The 15,793-nt window shown below is 42.0% G+C and overlaps 1 protein-coding gene across 4 annotated transcripts in view; it reads left to right on the forward strand.

The window, feature by feature from the left end:
- Positions 1 to 15,793, forward strand: part of ERBB4 (erb-b2 receptor tyrosine kinase 4) — a 2,403,189-nt gene that overhangs the window by 1,862,491 nt on the left and 524,905 nt on the right. For all 4 annotated transcript variants that reach the window (XM_029606129.1, XM_029606130.1, XM_029606131.1 and 1 more), the window contains one exon: positions 12,470 to 12,602. In XM_029606129.1, coding sequence (XP_029461989.1) covers positions 12,470 to 12,602 — 133 coding nt within the window. The remainder of the gene's footprint in view (positions 1 to 12,469; positions 12,603 to 15,793) is intronic.

Raw genomic sequence — 15,793 nt, forward strand, 5'->3', positions numbered from 1 at the left:
GGATATCCACAATAAGTGTGCTGACATCAATGTGCTTATGCTGGGTTTTCAAATCATACAGTTATACATCATGCTTATTCATTCTGGAAATCCTGAAAATATGATTGGCTGTGGGTTCAAAAGTGCAGGTTTGGGAACCACTGTACTAGACTAAGGATAAGAGGCTTGGGGGGGGGGGGGGGAGACAGAGAAATTATGTTTTTATACTGAAAAAATGATTAGTCTTGTTTGTAGGGGGTAATTTTCAATACTTTGTCTTGGTGCAAAGGTTGCAGGTAGTTTTGTGCCTTTGGAAATGGTAGATTATTTCAGAGAAAACTGCGTGCAAAGGTTTTCATTAGAAAATTATTTACATGAGTGATAAAAAAACCCTCAAACATTGTACCTCCTTTTTCAGAAGATGGAGAAAGGGGGTAAAAGTACACACACCCACATTTAAAATGCCATTTTGCTTGCATTCTTATTCCCCTAAATTAAACTATCCCAGGGAAACACCCCTTTTAATGTGGCTTAAGGTATATACAAACCAATTCTGTTCTTGGGGGTTGGGCAGTATTTTTTTGTATTATTTCTTTTTCCATTTTTCTACCTACAGTTTGCAAATTGTGTGGCAAATTGCATGCACAGAATTCATTTGTGCACAATGTTGACATTTTTGTGCACACAATTTGCACATTATGTGCACAAAACAGAAAACAATACAAAATGAAATAAAACCTAACTTTATTGGAATTTTTCATTTCATTTTGAAACAACATGAAATAAAACATCTTATTTTGCTGAAATATTCATGTTGTTTCAAAATTAGTGCACATCCCTATTTATATATTGTGAACCTTGTATATACTTTTTAGCCATTTTGAAGAAAAATATTTTCAAACAGATCAATGTAGGTGAGAAACTTGCTTAGAACATTGTCCTCATAAGGCTGAATTTTGACATTTTTAACTTGTATCTTATTCATATTGCTGAACATTTTTAGTATGTTGTTGTGAATCTGGAAGCCCATATTCACCAAGTATCTGGGTAAAGTTACCAAGATAATTGTACTTGTAAATTTAGGGTAATGCCGTCAGTTATGCTCTCCATTAAATATACCCAGATAAAGTTTATCTGGATAACTTTAGAACTACTCTCTGGCATGATCAGACTTACCCAGATAACTTAGCTGAATAATGCTGAATATTGGAGTTTTCTGACTAAGGGGGTCATTCTCTCACGCTATCGTACGCGAAAAGTCCCTTTTCGTGTACGATAGCTAGCTCAGGGTGGAGTCGGCCACGGAAGAGGAGGAGTTGGGGCAGCACCGGGGCCGACGCTGTGGACACATCGCTGGCGGCGAAAGGTAAGATTCCTTATCGCTGCCAGATTTGCGCCGAATAACTACACCTTTTATGGTGTAGTTATTGGGTGCGAAAGCCGGCAGCGATCACTAGGGGTGTGCATTCGTTTTGAACTTATAGGTAAAACGCAACTTTTTTTTTTTTAACTTAAAAAAGTGATGAGGCGAAAACGATCGGATTTCCAACTTATTCAACATAGCTATGTTGAATACGTTGGAAATCGCGATTGTTGATCCTAAATAAAAATTTAAACCCCTCACCCTCCTTAATCCCCCCCCAAGACTTACCAAAACTCCCTGGTGGTCTAGCGGGGAGTCAGGACACCATTTCTGTACTCCTTTGCGAGGAGCATGTGACGTCGGCGTCACTCCGATGTGACGCCAACGTCACGTGATTCCCCGCGCGTTCGCTCCGGGACCCTCGTTGGATCCAAAAGGAACTTTTGGCCAGCTTGGTGGGGTCAGGAGGACTTTGATGATTTGCTTTGACATTCTGTTTGTTTGATTACTGGACATGAGGTGAGCTATACTTTGATTTGAAGAAATGGGCATTTTAGAAGAATTTTCACCAAACTGATGCTTGACAGGAATGTTATGCTGACAATTGTGGCATGTTTAGTCTTTACCTTTGGAGTGCAATGTGTTTTATGTTTGCCCTATGTTTTGAGATTTTAGTGTTTGTTTTATGGTTTTATGAATGTAAATTATGTTACTCACTTAGAACTGGTGATAGATTGGGACAGATGTCTTTTAAATAAATAACATATGTCCCCAGTAATAAGAGCCAAGTCCAGTATCACCCCCTCCCATGTGAGTTGTGTTGCTGGTTCAGGGATAGCTCTTCCTGCAGATAATTCAGGATCTCCCTGGATGAGGAATTCATCACAGCTAGGAAATCCCCATGGAGCAGGAGGTGACAGATACATTGATACACACATCAGCACTTTAAAAATAAATTCACATTTCTTTACACAATGTAAATGTATTTCCAAGCCATAGGTTACTGATAGGTTTGCTGTTATTGATAGTGTTATGGCCAAAGACCACTGTAGGCAGTCAGAGACTTCCGAATCAACTGATTTCTACTGATCAGGTGTTTTGATTTGAGTGCAGAGATTTTGGGCAATAGCAGACTGTGTGGTGCTATTGTTGAAGGATCTGCACTACAGGGTGGTTAAAAAGAGGTGAATAATCAACAATGTACAGCTACCTTCAAAATAAGACTCAAAACTTGGCTCTTCAGCCAAGCCTTTACTTAATCCTCAATCAACCCATCCTTTATAGACACATTCATATCCAATCCAAATCTCAGTGTTCACTTTTTGATCTATGGTTCATGACAAGGTGTCTTACTTATGTCTATCTACAATTCCTGTTATCTGTAATTTAGTTCTTGTTATCTCTTGATTTTGGTTATTTAATTACTTGTTCTCTGAAATCCATTATTCCAGTTTCAGTATCCCTTGTTCTATGTATTGCATTCGTTTAATGCTGTATCCTGTTTCACTGTAAACCGATCTGATATGTTCTTCGACGCATGAATGTCAGTATAGAAAAGTTCAAAATAAATAAATAAATAAATAATCAGCTGCCAGTACCCTGTTGAGTCACAACAGCCTGATTCCTCCTTGGGTCTCCTCCTTGCATGCTCCTTTCTGTCCCCTTCTCTCATACCATACTCTGTAGATCCTTACTAACACAGATGATAGATGGTTCTAAACATTGCGGGGGCTTGGGTTATTCTCTATAAGTTCACGGAAAAATACACTGGACTCTATTCCAGTACAATGCCACCATCTTTATTATCAATGACATCAAAGGAAGATGGCTCTGAGTAGCATTCTGAAATCCATTATGTTTTTAGCAAGACTTAAATACTGTTTCTACACAAAGAAGGCAGTATTCCAAGGGTCGGTTGTGAAATATGCCTCAAACCTTAATTTTGTTATTTCTGCAAGCTGGCACATCACATTTGTTATTGATATTAAGAACATATATTCTTGACTAATCTTTAAGAACTTGCATTAAGATCCTTCTTATGGCCTTCTAGTCTCCATTCTCATAAACATATTTATAATCAGTCTGGTAGTGTGTGACTTCAGAAAGTATTGATGTGATATGTAAGCTGAATTGGACAGAGAGATAACAACTTCAGGACAAATAGCTTATCAATCCCTTTTAGTATGCACTCATGTCTGTTTTTACCTCTAATTTGTAGCATACCAGATCTCCTATTTCTTCCTTTAACAATGAAATATGCCAAGCGTACGCGTGTACTTGGAAGCCAACAGAAGGAGTGACAAGGAAAATAGAACTTAGCATTCACAGTTTAGTATTCTCAAGTTATTTAGCATGCCCTTGTTAAGTAAAATTCTCATACTATTTAACTAATATATTTTTGGGTTCCATGCACAAGAATAATATAGTCATCTTACTTCTGACACTTTTAACACAAGTATACTAAATCTTTTTGTATCACATAATATTTGACATTTTAATGTTCATTTATTTATTTATTTTACAATTTTTATATACCGTTGTTTGGGGTGGCATCACAACGGTTTACAGTTCACATAATAAAATAGAAATAACAATCTTATCAATCAAGTAATTATAAAATATCATTAAAATAATAAAAATAATCAATTAAATACTAATATCGAAATAAAACTTGAAAAAATTCATATTTAAATAAAATTACTAAAAATATAAAAGAAATCCAGTAAAATAACATTATAAATCCTAAAAACTTAGTAAAATACTACTTATTTGCTTTTTGAGTCTCCTTCAATTTGTTTAAAAGCCTGTATATATAACCATGTTTTCAGTTCCTTTAATTTACACATTAAATTGTTTTAGAAGTCCATGCTAAAATTGTTTTTGTGTAAGTATTATTGTATAGGTCAGGGGTGCTCAGACCAGACCTATGGGCCCCTCCCCCAGCCAGTTGTTTTTTTTTAGGATATCCTTAATGAACATGCATGAGATTTATTTGCCTGCACTACCAACTGCGTATGCAAATATTTCTTATGCATATTCATTAGGAATATGCTGAAAATGCAAATGGCTGGGGAGGACTGTAGGACCAGTTTGAGCACCCCTGACATAAGTTATCTAAACTTTAACAAGGATACATATTCAAAATATGTAGAGTAGGGGATAATGACTTGAATATCCATCATTTTAATTTTTATAAAAGTGTGCTACTAAAAAGGGTAAACTCACATTAAAGAGTCCCCATATGTGCTAGCTGCTTCCCAGAATTGGAGAATGATGATAATTCTTGTTTGAGAATCTTCAGCCTTCTCCAAATGATCATATCCCCTCTGGGAATTCCACTACTAATTCAGTCACCCTCCGCCTCATTTTCAAGGAACTCCCCCGATTCATATCTCCTTCTTTTCTGGGCACTCTTCCTTCCCAATTTAACTCCATCCTGCTTTCCCTTTCTAAAGAGTAGCAAATCACCTGGACCAGATGGTATGCATCCTAGGGTACTGAAGGAACTAAAAAATGAAATGTCTGATCTATTAGTTAAAATTTGTAACCTATCACTAAAATCGTGCATTGTACCTGAAGACTGGAGGAAGGCCAATGTAATTGCAATATTTAAAAAGGGCTCCAGGGGTGATCCGGGTAACTATAGACCAGTGAGCCTGACTTCAGTGCTGGGAAAAATAGTGGAAACTAGGGATGTGAATCGTATTTCTGATGATTGAAAATATCATATGATATTTTCAAAATCATCAGACATCGGGGGCTCCCCGAAACCGATAGGAAAACCCCACAAAATTGTTCATGGGGTTTCTCTTATCATTTTGGGGGAGGGTGGGAAAAACGGCACACAAAAATAACCCCTAAAGCCATCCCGACCCTTTAAAACTAATCCCTTAGCTTCCCCCACTCCCCCAAAACCTTTTACAGGTACCTGGTGGTCCAGTGTGGGTCCCGGGAGTGATATCCCACTCCCGGGCCATTGGCTGCCACTAATCAAAATGGCACCAATGGCCCTTTGCCCTTACCATGTGACAGGGTATCTGTGCCATTGGCCGGCCCCTGTCACATGGAGGGAGCATTGGATGGCTGGCGCCATCTTTAAAAATGGCGCGGGTCATCCAGTGCTCCTACCATGTGACAGGGGCCGGCCAATAGCATGGATACCCTGTCACATGGTAAGGGCAAAGGGCCATCGGTGCCATTTTTATTAGTGGCAGCCGACGGCCCGAGAGCGGGAGATTGCTCCAGCGACCCCCACTGGACCACCAGGTACCTGTAAAAGGTTTTGGGGGGGTGGGGGAAGCTAAGGGATTAGTTTTAAAAGGTTGGGGTGGGTTTTTTGTTTATCGGCGCGGGCGCAGCCGATAAAAAAAAACCTGATCGGGCCGGGCTAAAAAAAAATCATGATGTGAATCGGAACCGGAATCGGAACCGATTCCGGTTCTGATTCACATCTCTAGTGGAAACTATTCTAAAGATCAAAATCATAGAGCATATAGAAAGATATGATTTAATGGAACACAGTCAACATGGATTTACCCAAAGGAAGTCTTGCCTAACAAATCTGCTTCATTTGTTTGAAGGGGTTAATAAACATGTGGATAAAGGTGAACTGGTAGATGTAGTGTATTTGGATTTTCAGAAGGCATTTGACAAAGTCCCTCATGAGAGGCTTCTAAGAAAACTAAAATGTCATGGGCTAGGAGGCGATGTCCTTTCGTGGATTACAAACTGGTTAAAAGACAAGAAACAGAGAGTAGGATTAAATGATCAATTTTCTCAGTGGAAAAGGGTAAATAGTGGAGTGCATCAGGGATCTGTACTTGGACTGGTGCTTTTCAATATATATATAAATGATCTGGAAAGGAATACGACGAGTGAGGTTATCAAATTTGAGGACGATACAAAATTAATTAGAGTAGTTAAATCACAAGTGGATTGTAATACATTACAGGAGGACCTTGCAAGACTGGAAGATTGGGCAAGTGGACAAGTGCAAGGTGTTGCATATAGGGAAAAATAACCCTTGCTGTAGTTACACGATGTTAGGTTCCATATTAGGAGCTACCACCCAGGAAAAAGATCTAGGCATCATAGTAAACAATATGCTAAAATTGTCGGCTCAGTGTGCTGCAGCAGTCAAAGAAGTATACAAAGGTTAGGAATTATTAGGAAGGGAATGGTTAATAAAACAGAAAATGTCATAATGCCTCTGTATCGCTCAATGATGAGACCACACCTTGAATACTGTGTACTAGAGATGTGAATCGTGTGATCAATCGTCTTAACGATCGATTTCGGCTGGGGGAGGTTGGGAATCGGATCGTCGCGGTTTTGTTTTTTTAAATATCGTGTAAATCGTAAATCGGGGGAGGGCGGGAAAACCGGCACACTAAAACATCCCTAAAACCCACCCGACCCTTTAAAATAAATCCCCCACCCTCCCGAATGCCCCCCAAAATGTCTTAAATTACCTGGGGTCAAGTGGGGGGGGTCCCGTTGTGATCTTCCACTCTCGGGCCACGGGTGCGTTGATAGAAATGGCACCGGCGCTACCTTTGCCCTGTCATATGACAGGGCAAAGGTAGCGCCGGCGCCATTTTGCTTCCTGTCCCCCGACGTCACGAGCGTAGGAGATCGCTCCCGGACCCCCGCTGGACCCCCAGGGACTTTTGGCCAGCTTGGCGGGCCTCCTGACCCCCACAAGACTTGCCAAAAGTCCAGCGGGGGTCCGGGAATGACCTCCTGCACTCAAATCGTGTTGCCATATTGCAAAATGGCCATATGGCCAGCACCATTTTGCAAAATGGCGCCGGCTGTACGGCAACACGATTTGAGTGCAGGAGGTCGTTCCCGGACCCCCGCTGGATGTTTGGCAAGTCTTGTGGGGGTCAGGAGGCCCGCCAAGCTGGCCAAAAGTCCCTGGGGGTCCAGCGGGGGTCCGGGAGCGATCTCCTACGCTCGTGACGTCGGGGGACAGGAAGCAAAATGGTGCCGGCGCTACCTTTGCCCTGTCATATGACAGGGCAAAGGTAGCGCTGGCGCCATTTTCTATCAACGCACTCGTGGCCCGAGAGTGGAAGATCACAATGGGACCCCCCCCTCCCCACTGGTCCCCAGGTAATTTAAGACATTTTGGGGGGGTTCGGGAGGGTGGGGGATTTATTTTAAAGGGTCGGGGTGGGTTTTAGGGATGTTTTAGTGTGCCGGTTTTCCCGCCCTCCCCCTTCCCCTCCCCCTTCCCCCGATTTACGATTTTTGACGATAAATCGGGGGAATTCCTATTAAATATCGCTGCTAATGATTTTTGACGATTTAAAATATATCGGACAATATTTTAAATCGTGAAAAAACGATTCACATCCCTACTGTGTACAATTCTGGTCGCTACATCTCAAAAAAGATACAGTTGTGATAGAGGAAGTACAGAGAAGAGCAACCAAAATGAGGAAAGGCTGAAGAGGTTAGGGCTGTTCAGCTTGGAGAAGAGACGGCGGGGGGGCGGGATATGATAGAGGTCTTTAAAAACATGAGAGGTCTTGAATGAGTAGATGTGAATTGGTTATTTACACTTTCGGATAACAGAAGGACTAGGGGACATTCCATGAAGTTAGTAAGTAGCACTAATTGGAGAAAATTCTTTTTCACTCAATGCACAATTAAGCTCTGGAATTTGTTGCCAGAGGATGTAGTTAGTGCAGTTAGTGTAGCTTGGTTCAAAAAAGGTTTGGATACGTTCTTGGAGGAGAAGTCCATTAACTGCTATTAATCAATTTTACTTAGGGAATAGCCACAGCTATTAATTGCATCAGTAGCATGGGATCTTCTGGGTGTTTGAGTAATTGCCAGGTTCTTGTGGCCAAACCTTGTGGCCTGTTTTGGCCTCTGTTGGAAACAGGATGCTGGGCTTGATGGACCCTTGGTGTGGCCCAGCATGGCAATTTCTTATGTTCTTAAAGACCCCTGCTTTCTCTGGGGCTTTCCCTGCAGGCAGGAGAGAAGGCTCATTCCTGCTAGTTTGCTGCCTTGATTCTCAGTTCCACTCTCTGTAACTTTGTGCTTTGAGCCACACATCCATAGAACATGAAGATCAAATCATTTGTGCTTTGAGCCACACATCCATAGAACATGAAGATCAAATCATGAAGCTACAGAGAGTGGAACTGAAGTTTCAGATGGTATCAGGCAGGTATGGGGCTCTCCTTCTGCTGATCAGGAGAAGAGATGCTATTCAAAGGGGAGGGAGGGGATTTTCCTATGTTGTGGCCTTAATCTAGGGGAGGTTCTTGATTGCAAGGGTTAGAAAGATTCTCTCACTATTCATAGAGCTATCACTGCAGCACTGTGCTCACTTTAACACAGCTACTTTATCGCTGACTAGGGATGTGCAGAGCAAAAGTTTAAGTTCATATGTCCATATGTCCAAAGGGGGTCCCATTTGCGGTCAATATGGACATAAACAGAATTCAATGAGTTGAGTATATGTCCATATGTGCAAATAAAAATTTAAACCCCTCACCCTCCTTTATCCCCCCCCCCCCCAAGACTTACCACAACTCTCTGGTGGTCCAGCGGGGTCAGGACGCCATTTCTGACCAACTTTGCAAGGAGCACGTGACGTCGGCGTAACGTCGGAGTGACGCGGCGTCACGTGATTCCCCGCGGGTTCGCGCCGGAACGCTCGTTCGGCCCAAAAGGAACTTTTGGCCAGATTGGGGGGGCCTCCTGACACCCCCAAGCTGGCCAAAAGTTCCTTTTGGGCCGAACGAGGGTGCCGGAGGGAACCCGCGGGGAATCACGTGACGCCGTGTCACTGCGACGTGGCGCCGACGTCACGTGATTTCCCGCGGGGTCGCTTCCGGGATCCTCGTTCGGCCCAAAAGGAACTTTTGGCCAGCTTGGGGGTGTCAGGAGGCCCCCCCAAGCTGGCCAAAAGTTCCTTTTGGGCCGAACGAGGATCCCGGAAGCGACCCCGCGGGGAATCACGTGACGTCGGCGTGACGCGGCGTCACGTGATTCCCCGCGAGTTCCCTCCGGGAAATCCGATCGTTTATGTCTTATCACTTTTTTAAGTTAAAAAAAAAAAAAAGTAGCGTTTTACATTTATGTTCAATACGAATGCACACCCCTATCGCTGACATATCATTAGCTTAGTACATGGGTAGTAAGGCCTGTCTTAGCATGCATGCTAAATTCAAAAAGTCACCTATCCTATCCTTCCATATTTAGCATGGGTTAGTGCATAGGCTTCTTTTTATCTTCTATTCTGGAAAGCATTTTCAAACTCAAGTTTTATGCAGGTATAAATGCTACTGAGTGATGCAATAAATGGACAATACCAGAACCATTTTGGTAGTACAATTTTTTGACTACAGTATGTCTTCTCAGCTGCCCATCTCAGTTTAAAGATTCCATTTTTTATAAAAAGAAACTGAACTGAAAAACATGTAGTGATTACATGGAAAACAATATGAGGCGATTATCAGATCATCTTTATCTAAATGACTAGATGCCCTCAACACTACCTGCAATCTCCTAATACTTGCTGTGTTCAGGTTCCCGCTTGCCTTAATTTCCTCAGCCATGAAATTGTTTATGCATTTCATTCTCTGTTGTATTTGCAATTACAATGATAGCAATAGTGGGATAGCTGTATGTGTTTGATATTAGCATTAATTCTTTTTGATATTATGTAAACTAACCTCAGAATTCTTGCTAACTGTTATTGCCTGGAGACATAGCAAGAAAGATTTTCAGCTTAGTGATCACAAATACAGAAAAAAGAATATATGCCTGTCCATGTGATCTAGGATACTGCCTTCTTTTCTCTATTTATTTGGTTTAAATTAGAAACCTAATGCAAATACTTGCACTGTAATGTAGCAACTGCTGGTTGTAAATTAGCACATAAGTGTAGAAAAGACCACCTTGTGAGACAGCAGAGCTCTCAGGATTATGTTCTCTGTTGTTTACCTGGAACTAAAAATAATACTCTGTTCTCAAAGAGGAAAAAATATGGCTTATAGATACTGCAGTCTCATTTAGGCACAGGATGGGGTACCATCCTAATTATACAGAACTCAATATTCTGTAAGCTATCCAGTAGCAAAGCTATCCAAGTAAAGTTGCCCACATAACTTTAGTGGAATATTCAGCAGAATTTATGTTGTTCAAGTAAATGTGCACATTCACTGATCTACTAAATATTGCTGCAAAAAAATTACTGTGGTGGACCTGACAGCCCCCACCCTCCCCCGCTGCTGTAAGAGTTTCACTCTACCAGATCTAAGCTTGAGGGTTTGGGGGAGCTCAGGGGTAGATCCTGTGGCAAAAATTTATAAATTCTGAAGCAAATTGGCAAACATTTCTATCTTTTATATTACATTATGAAACTAAAATAGTTTTACACAATATGGGCAGGGGTTAGACCTTCGCTCCCCCCCCTTCCCTCCATCTTATAGCCATTCCTTTCCCCTTTGCACTGTCTGCACCATCCCCATGCCTTGAAATAAATAACTACCACGCCGGTCAGAACTAAACAATGTTTTATTATTGGACAGAGTTTTGTTGCAGCCTCACAGCAATCCAGCAACACTCAAACAATAAAATTATACGCACTAATACATATAACATTACTCTAGCATATCCCCGGTAACCAACGCCCAAAGCAAATAAACCAACAAGCTATTAGAAACCAAGATAAAACCAGATAGAAGCCAAAGCATTGACAGCCAAAGCGTTGTGCTCCTACCATGTGACAGGGGCCGACCAATGGCACCGGTAGCCCCTGTGACATAGTAAGGGCAAAGGCTGTCGGCGCCATTTTGAATACCTGCAGCCGACGGCCCGAGTGCAGGATATGGCTCCAGGACCCCCGCTGGACCACCAGGGACTTTAGGCAAGTCTTGGGGGGGGCAGGAGGGTGGAGGGTGTAGTTAATTAAATTTAAAGGGTTGGGATGGGGTTTTTTTTTGTGAAACAAATACATATGTACCTAATGAATCTATTGGGGTCCCCCAAGAACGGATGCAACGGATTTGGGTCCCGACGAATCCGTCCCTGCTGCACATTCCTCGTAATCAGTAGAAAAATCTCCACTTAAACTCCAACTAAGTACCCAACTTACCTCCTCTTCTCTCTCTCCAACATCTGACATGCCCTCAGAGAGGCAGGTGCAGGAAGCCTGTACATATAAATAAAATAATGCATCTTATGCAAAATGATGAGCGTCGCGTAAAATGACGCAGGAGGTGCTAAATGATGCAATACTTATATATTCAGTGTGGTATTTCTTTAATTTCCCTAACCATGCCCATCTTTTTATCGCGGGATGCTAACATGCTATATTTCAGCTATATTTACCATGATTTGATGAATCTAGGCCTATGTGAGCTCCAGACTCCTGAGGACACACTCTGAGCCATTGGATTCGTTGTAGACTGAATGATAAAGGAGTATTTTGTCCCTCTTGTTCTTCCTTTTTGTTTCTCTATGAAATAAGGAAATTTTAGTGAGAAGGAAAAGTACTGAAAAAAAAAAAAGTACCATCAGGAATCTCCTTGGTTTTCCAGAGCATATTTGTTTTATATCCCAATAGGCAAAATATATCCAATTGTTAGCAGTGTATCCAATTACTGTGAAGTGATGGATCATCAAGAAGTGTTCATTTTTTTGAATGATTCCAAACAATTGTTATAGCAATTACCTCATATTATTCAAAAGAGGAGTGATTTTATGTGGCAAGTCAGAGACACAAACATGGAACCCAAGATTCCTAATTTAATAGAGTAACTTTTGTCACCAATTTCTTACCATTGTTCTGTTTATCTGAATGTTTTGCATTATTATACAATAGCATGTCTCCGGAGTCTGCATGTAATTTGCTCTCCCATCATCCCAAACTTCCACAAGCATGCATGCTACCATAATTTAGCAAGGTTAGGATGAATGACTGTACTAAGAAAGAAAGAAATCATATGATATCCATGATGCCATCCTCACCTCATCCAGCCACTGAAATTCCTAAATTAAAATCTTTATTCTTTTGCTTTAATTCCCTGGTCATGATTACTGTTTTTATACGGTTCCGTTTCTTATCTTTAATGTAAAATCTTTTCTTCTGATTGGTAGAACCCCGCTTATTGCTACAGGAGTGATTGGTGGACTCTTCATCATAGTCATTGTGGGCCTCACATTCGCAGTATATGTTCGACGTAAGAGCATCAAAAAGAAGAGGGCTTTGCGGAGATTCTTAGAAACTGAGGTGAGCATAGTTTTATTTCCCAACTATATAACAGTGGTCATAGAATCATCTTAGTACTTCACTTTGCAGGTTTGAGGCTATTTAGGAATTTAAGAATGACTGCGGTTATGTTTTCTTACATGTCAGCAACTTGCTTTTTAAAACAAATACATGCTAACAACTTTGTAAAGTGCAGAGAGCAACTGATAAATCAAGTACAGAAATGCCTCCAAGTTCATCCACCTAAGCATGTTTTTAAGTAGTGTAATTTAATATATCTTGCATGAAATAAGTTTGTTATAACATAAAGAGGCCGATTTTTAATTTTATGCACGGGGGGTACATTTGTGTTCGCTACCCGGCGCGCACAAATGTACACCCGATTTTATAACATGTGCGTGCTGCCGCGCGCATGTTATAAAATCCGGGGTCGGCGCACGCAAGGGGGTGCACACATGTGCACCTTGTGCACGCCGAGCCCAAGGGGAGCCCCGATAGCTTTCCCCGTTCCCTCCAAGGCTGCTCCGAAAATGGAGCGGCCTTGGAGGGAACTTTTTTTGGATCCCCCCCACCCCCTGGCCCTACCTAAATCCCCCCCTACCTTATTCGATGGAGTTACGCCTGCCTCTGGCAGGCGCAACTTGCACGCGCCAGCAGGGCCAATGTGCCGGAGGACTTGGGAATGCCCCCGGCCCCACCCCCGTACCGCTGCCACGCCCCCGGCCCCTCCCCCGATCCTCCCATTTTTGAAAGCCCGGGGACATATGCGCATCCTGGGGCTTGCGTGAGCCGCCAAGCCTATGCAAAATAGGCTTGGCACGCGTGGGGGTAGGTTTTCAGGGGTTACACGCATATCCCTTTCAAAATCTACCCCAAAGTTTGTATTTATCTGACATAAAATTGGGTGAGAGAATCATAAAGCAAATGCTGAGCACTTCTGTGGCAGGATGGCCATTGAGCTATCAAGCTCGAGGGATGTCATTTGGTAGATTTATTTTAGGCTTTTAGTGTACACAAAAAAAATGTGTGTGTACTAAATTGAAATAGTGTGAACTAAATGGATTTAACAATCAGTATTTTAAATTTAGTATGCGATATTTTGATGTAATACTCAATGGAAGCAAAAATATAATTTATAAGAAAAAAGTAATGAAACAAATTGTAAAAAATCTAAACAAAAATACAAAATTGGCACATATTTTCTATATCTTTTTTTGGAAACCTGTTGGCTTAGGAGGAGGAAGTTGTTTCACCCTTCCTTTCTTTATTTTTTGGTTTCCCTTTCTTAAGATGTCTCTTTTTCCAGCTTGCCTCAGTACCCTAAGGCTCAGTGTATGCCAGCTTAGAGGAGTGGTGCTTCTCATCCTCAGAGCATGGGTGGGTTATCATTAGTCCTGGACGAGGAATGAATCTGGGTTCACTCCTGGGGGAGAAGGAGGCGGTGAAGAATATCCGTGGCACCCATCTGGTGTAAATGGGACAAGCTTGTTTATTACGGCGGTTACTACCCCAAACCAATTAGCTGGATACTTCACTTAGATGCAGCTCCAGCACTGCTATCTACGATGGCAGGGGTGGAAGGGAAATAGAACAAAAAAAAATATTTAAAGGGACAAGAGTAACAGAAGAGTATGAAAAAAAAAGTGTGAAAGCTTGCTGGGCAGACTGGATGGTCCTTTTGGACTTCTTCTGCCGTTATTTCTATGTTTCTATGTTTCTATGTAAATAATAACATCTACATCATCAAGATATTTAAGAAAGGAATAGGGTAATAAGGAGAATGATAACACAATGGGACTAAGGTGTGAAACATTAGACTTTACTTAAGTATACTTAAACTGGAAAAAGATTATCCTATTCACTAAATTCTGGGAGGAAGTTCCCAAACTGCCCTATTAATTGAAATGGAACAGGAATATGACCTATCAAAACATATCAATTGATATCAATATCAGACTACTTTAGCTGAAAGCCATAAATTCATTAGAAGATCTGAAGCTGTAAAAAATGGAAAGCAAATGGACTGTAAATAAAAAGAACTTGCAATTAAACCTTTTTATCAACTTTACATCTTTACTCAGTAAAAGTAAAACTGGAAACCATCTAATACGTCCAGAGTTATTATTAGTGCTGTTTACCAGAAACTGTAATACTGGATGACTGTTGACCAATTCTCAGGGTTTACAAAGCAATCTCCTCCCCTTAACCTCTCCCCAACAGACAATCTTGGACATTAGATTGGATTAACACCAGGAGAGGACTTTACCAGCTTAACCTTTATTTGAGATGTGGTCTTTGGGGTCCTAGGAAGAGACACTAGCCCAGGAGTTACACAGAACTTGAAATGGTTACACATCTTATTGTTAGGCATAATATGCTGATGTCAGAAGGCCTATATACAGAAAGGCACAACAAGGTGGCGCTGCTCATCCACTGGAAACTGTGTAAACAATATAACATCCCTGCACAAGAAAAGCACTGTGATCATGACCTTAAGAGAGTTGTAGAGAATGAAGAAGCTGGGATCACTTGGGACACTACCATTCCAACTCATAAAAAGCTTGATGCTAGAAAATTGGACATTATGGTATAGAGAAAAAAACAAGTGTCAGTGCCAAGCAACTATTCTGTGGAACATATGGAGAGACTGAAGATCCTGTAATACTTGGAGATACAGTACAATCATAGACCAAGAAAATGTGGCAGAAAGATATAGAAAAAAATCCCAATTGTATTGGGTGCCACTAGTCTGATAAAAATAAAGGGGTAGATTTTAAAAAACTGCGCCCTTGCGTACTTTTGTTCGCGCGACCGGCGCAAACAAAAGTCCACCGGATTTTAATAGATACGCGCGTAGCATGGCTTTTCAAAATTGGCAGCCTGCGCGCGCCGAGCCGCGCAGCCTGCCTCCGTTCCCTCCGAGGCAGCTCCAAAATCGGAACGGCCTCGGAGGGAACTTTCCTTCCACCCCCCCCCCCCACACTTTCCCCTCCCTTCCCCTATCTAACCTACCCCTCCAGCCCTATCTAAACCCCCCCTACCTTTGTTGGAAGCAGTCGTAACTTGTGTGCGCCGGGCCGGCTGCCGGCGCGTCATGTTCCGGTCTGGGGGCTGGTCCGGAGGCCACGGCCACACCCCCGGAATGCCCCCGGGCTGGCACCATGCCTCCCAGAATGCCCCGAACATCACGCCGCCCCCCTGACATGCCCCCG

Source organism: Rhinatrema bivittatum, chromosome 6 (assembly GCF_901001135.1).
Source record: "Rhinatrema bivittatum chromosome 6, aRhiBiv1.1, whole genome shotgun sequence".
NCBI lineage: Eukaryota > Metazoa > Chordata > Amphibia > Gymnophiona > Rhinatrematidae > Rhinatrema > Rhinatrema bivittatum.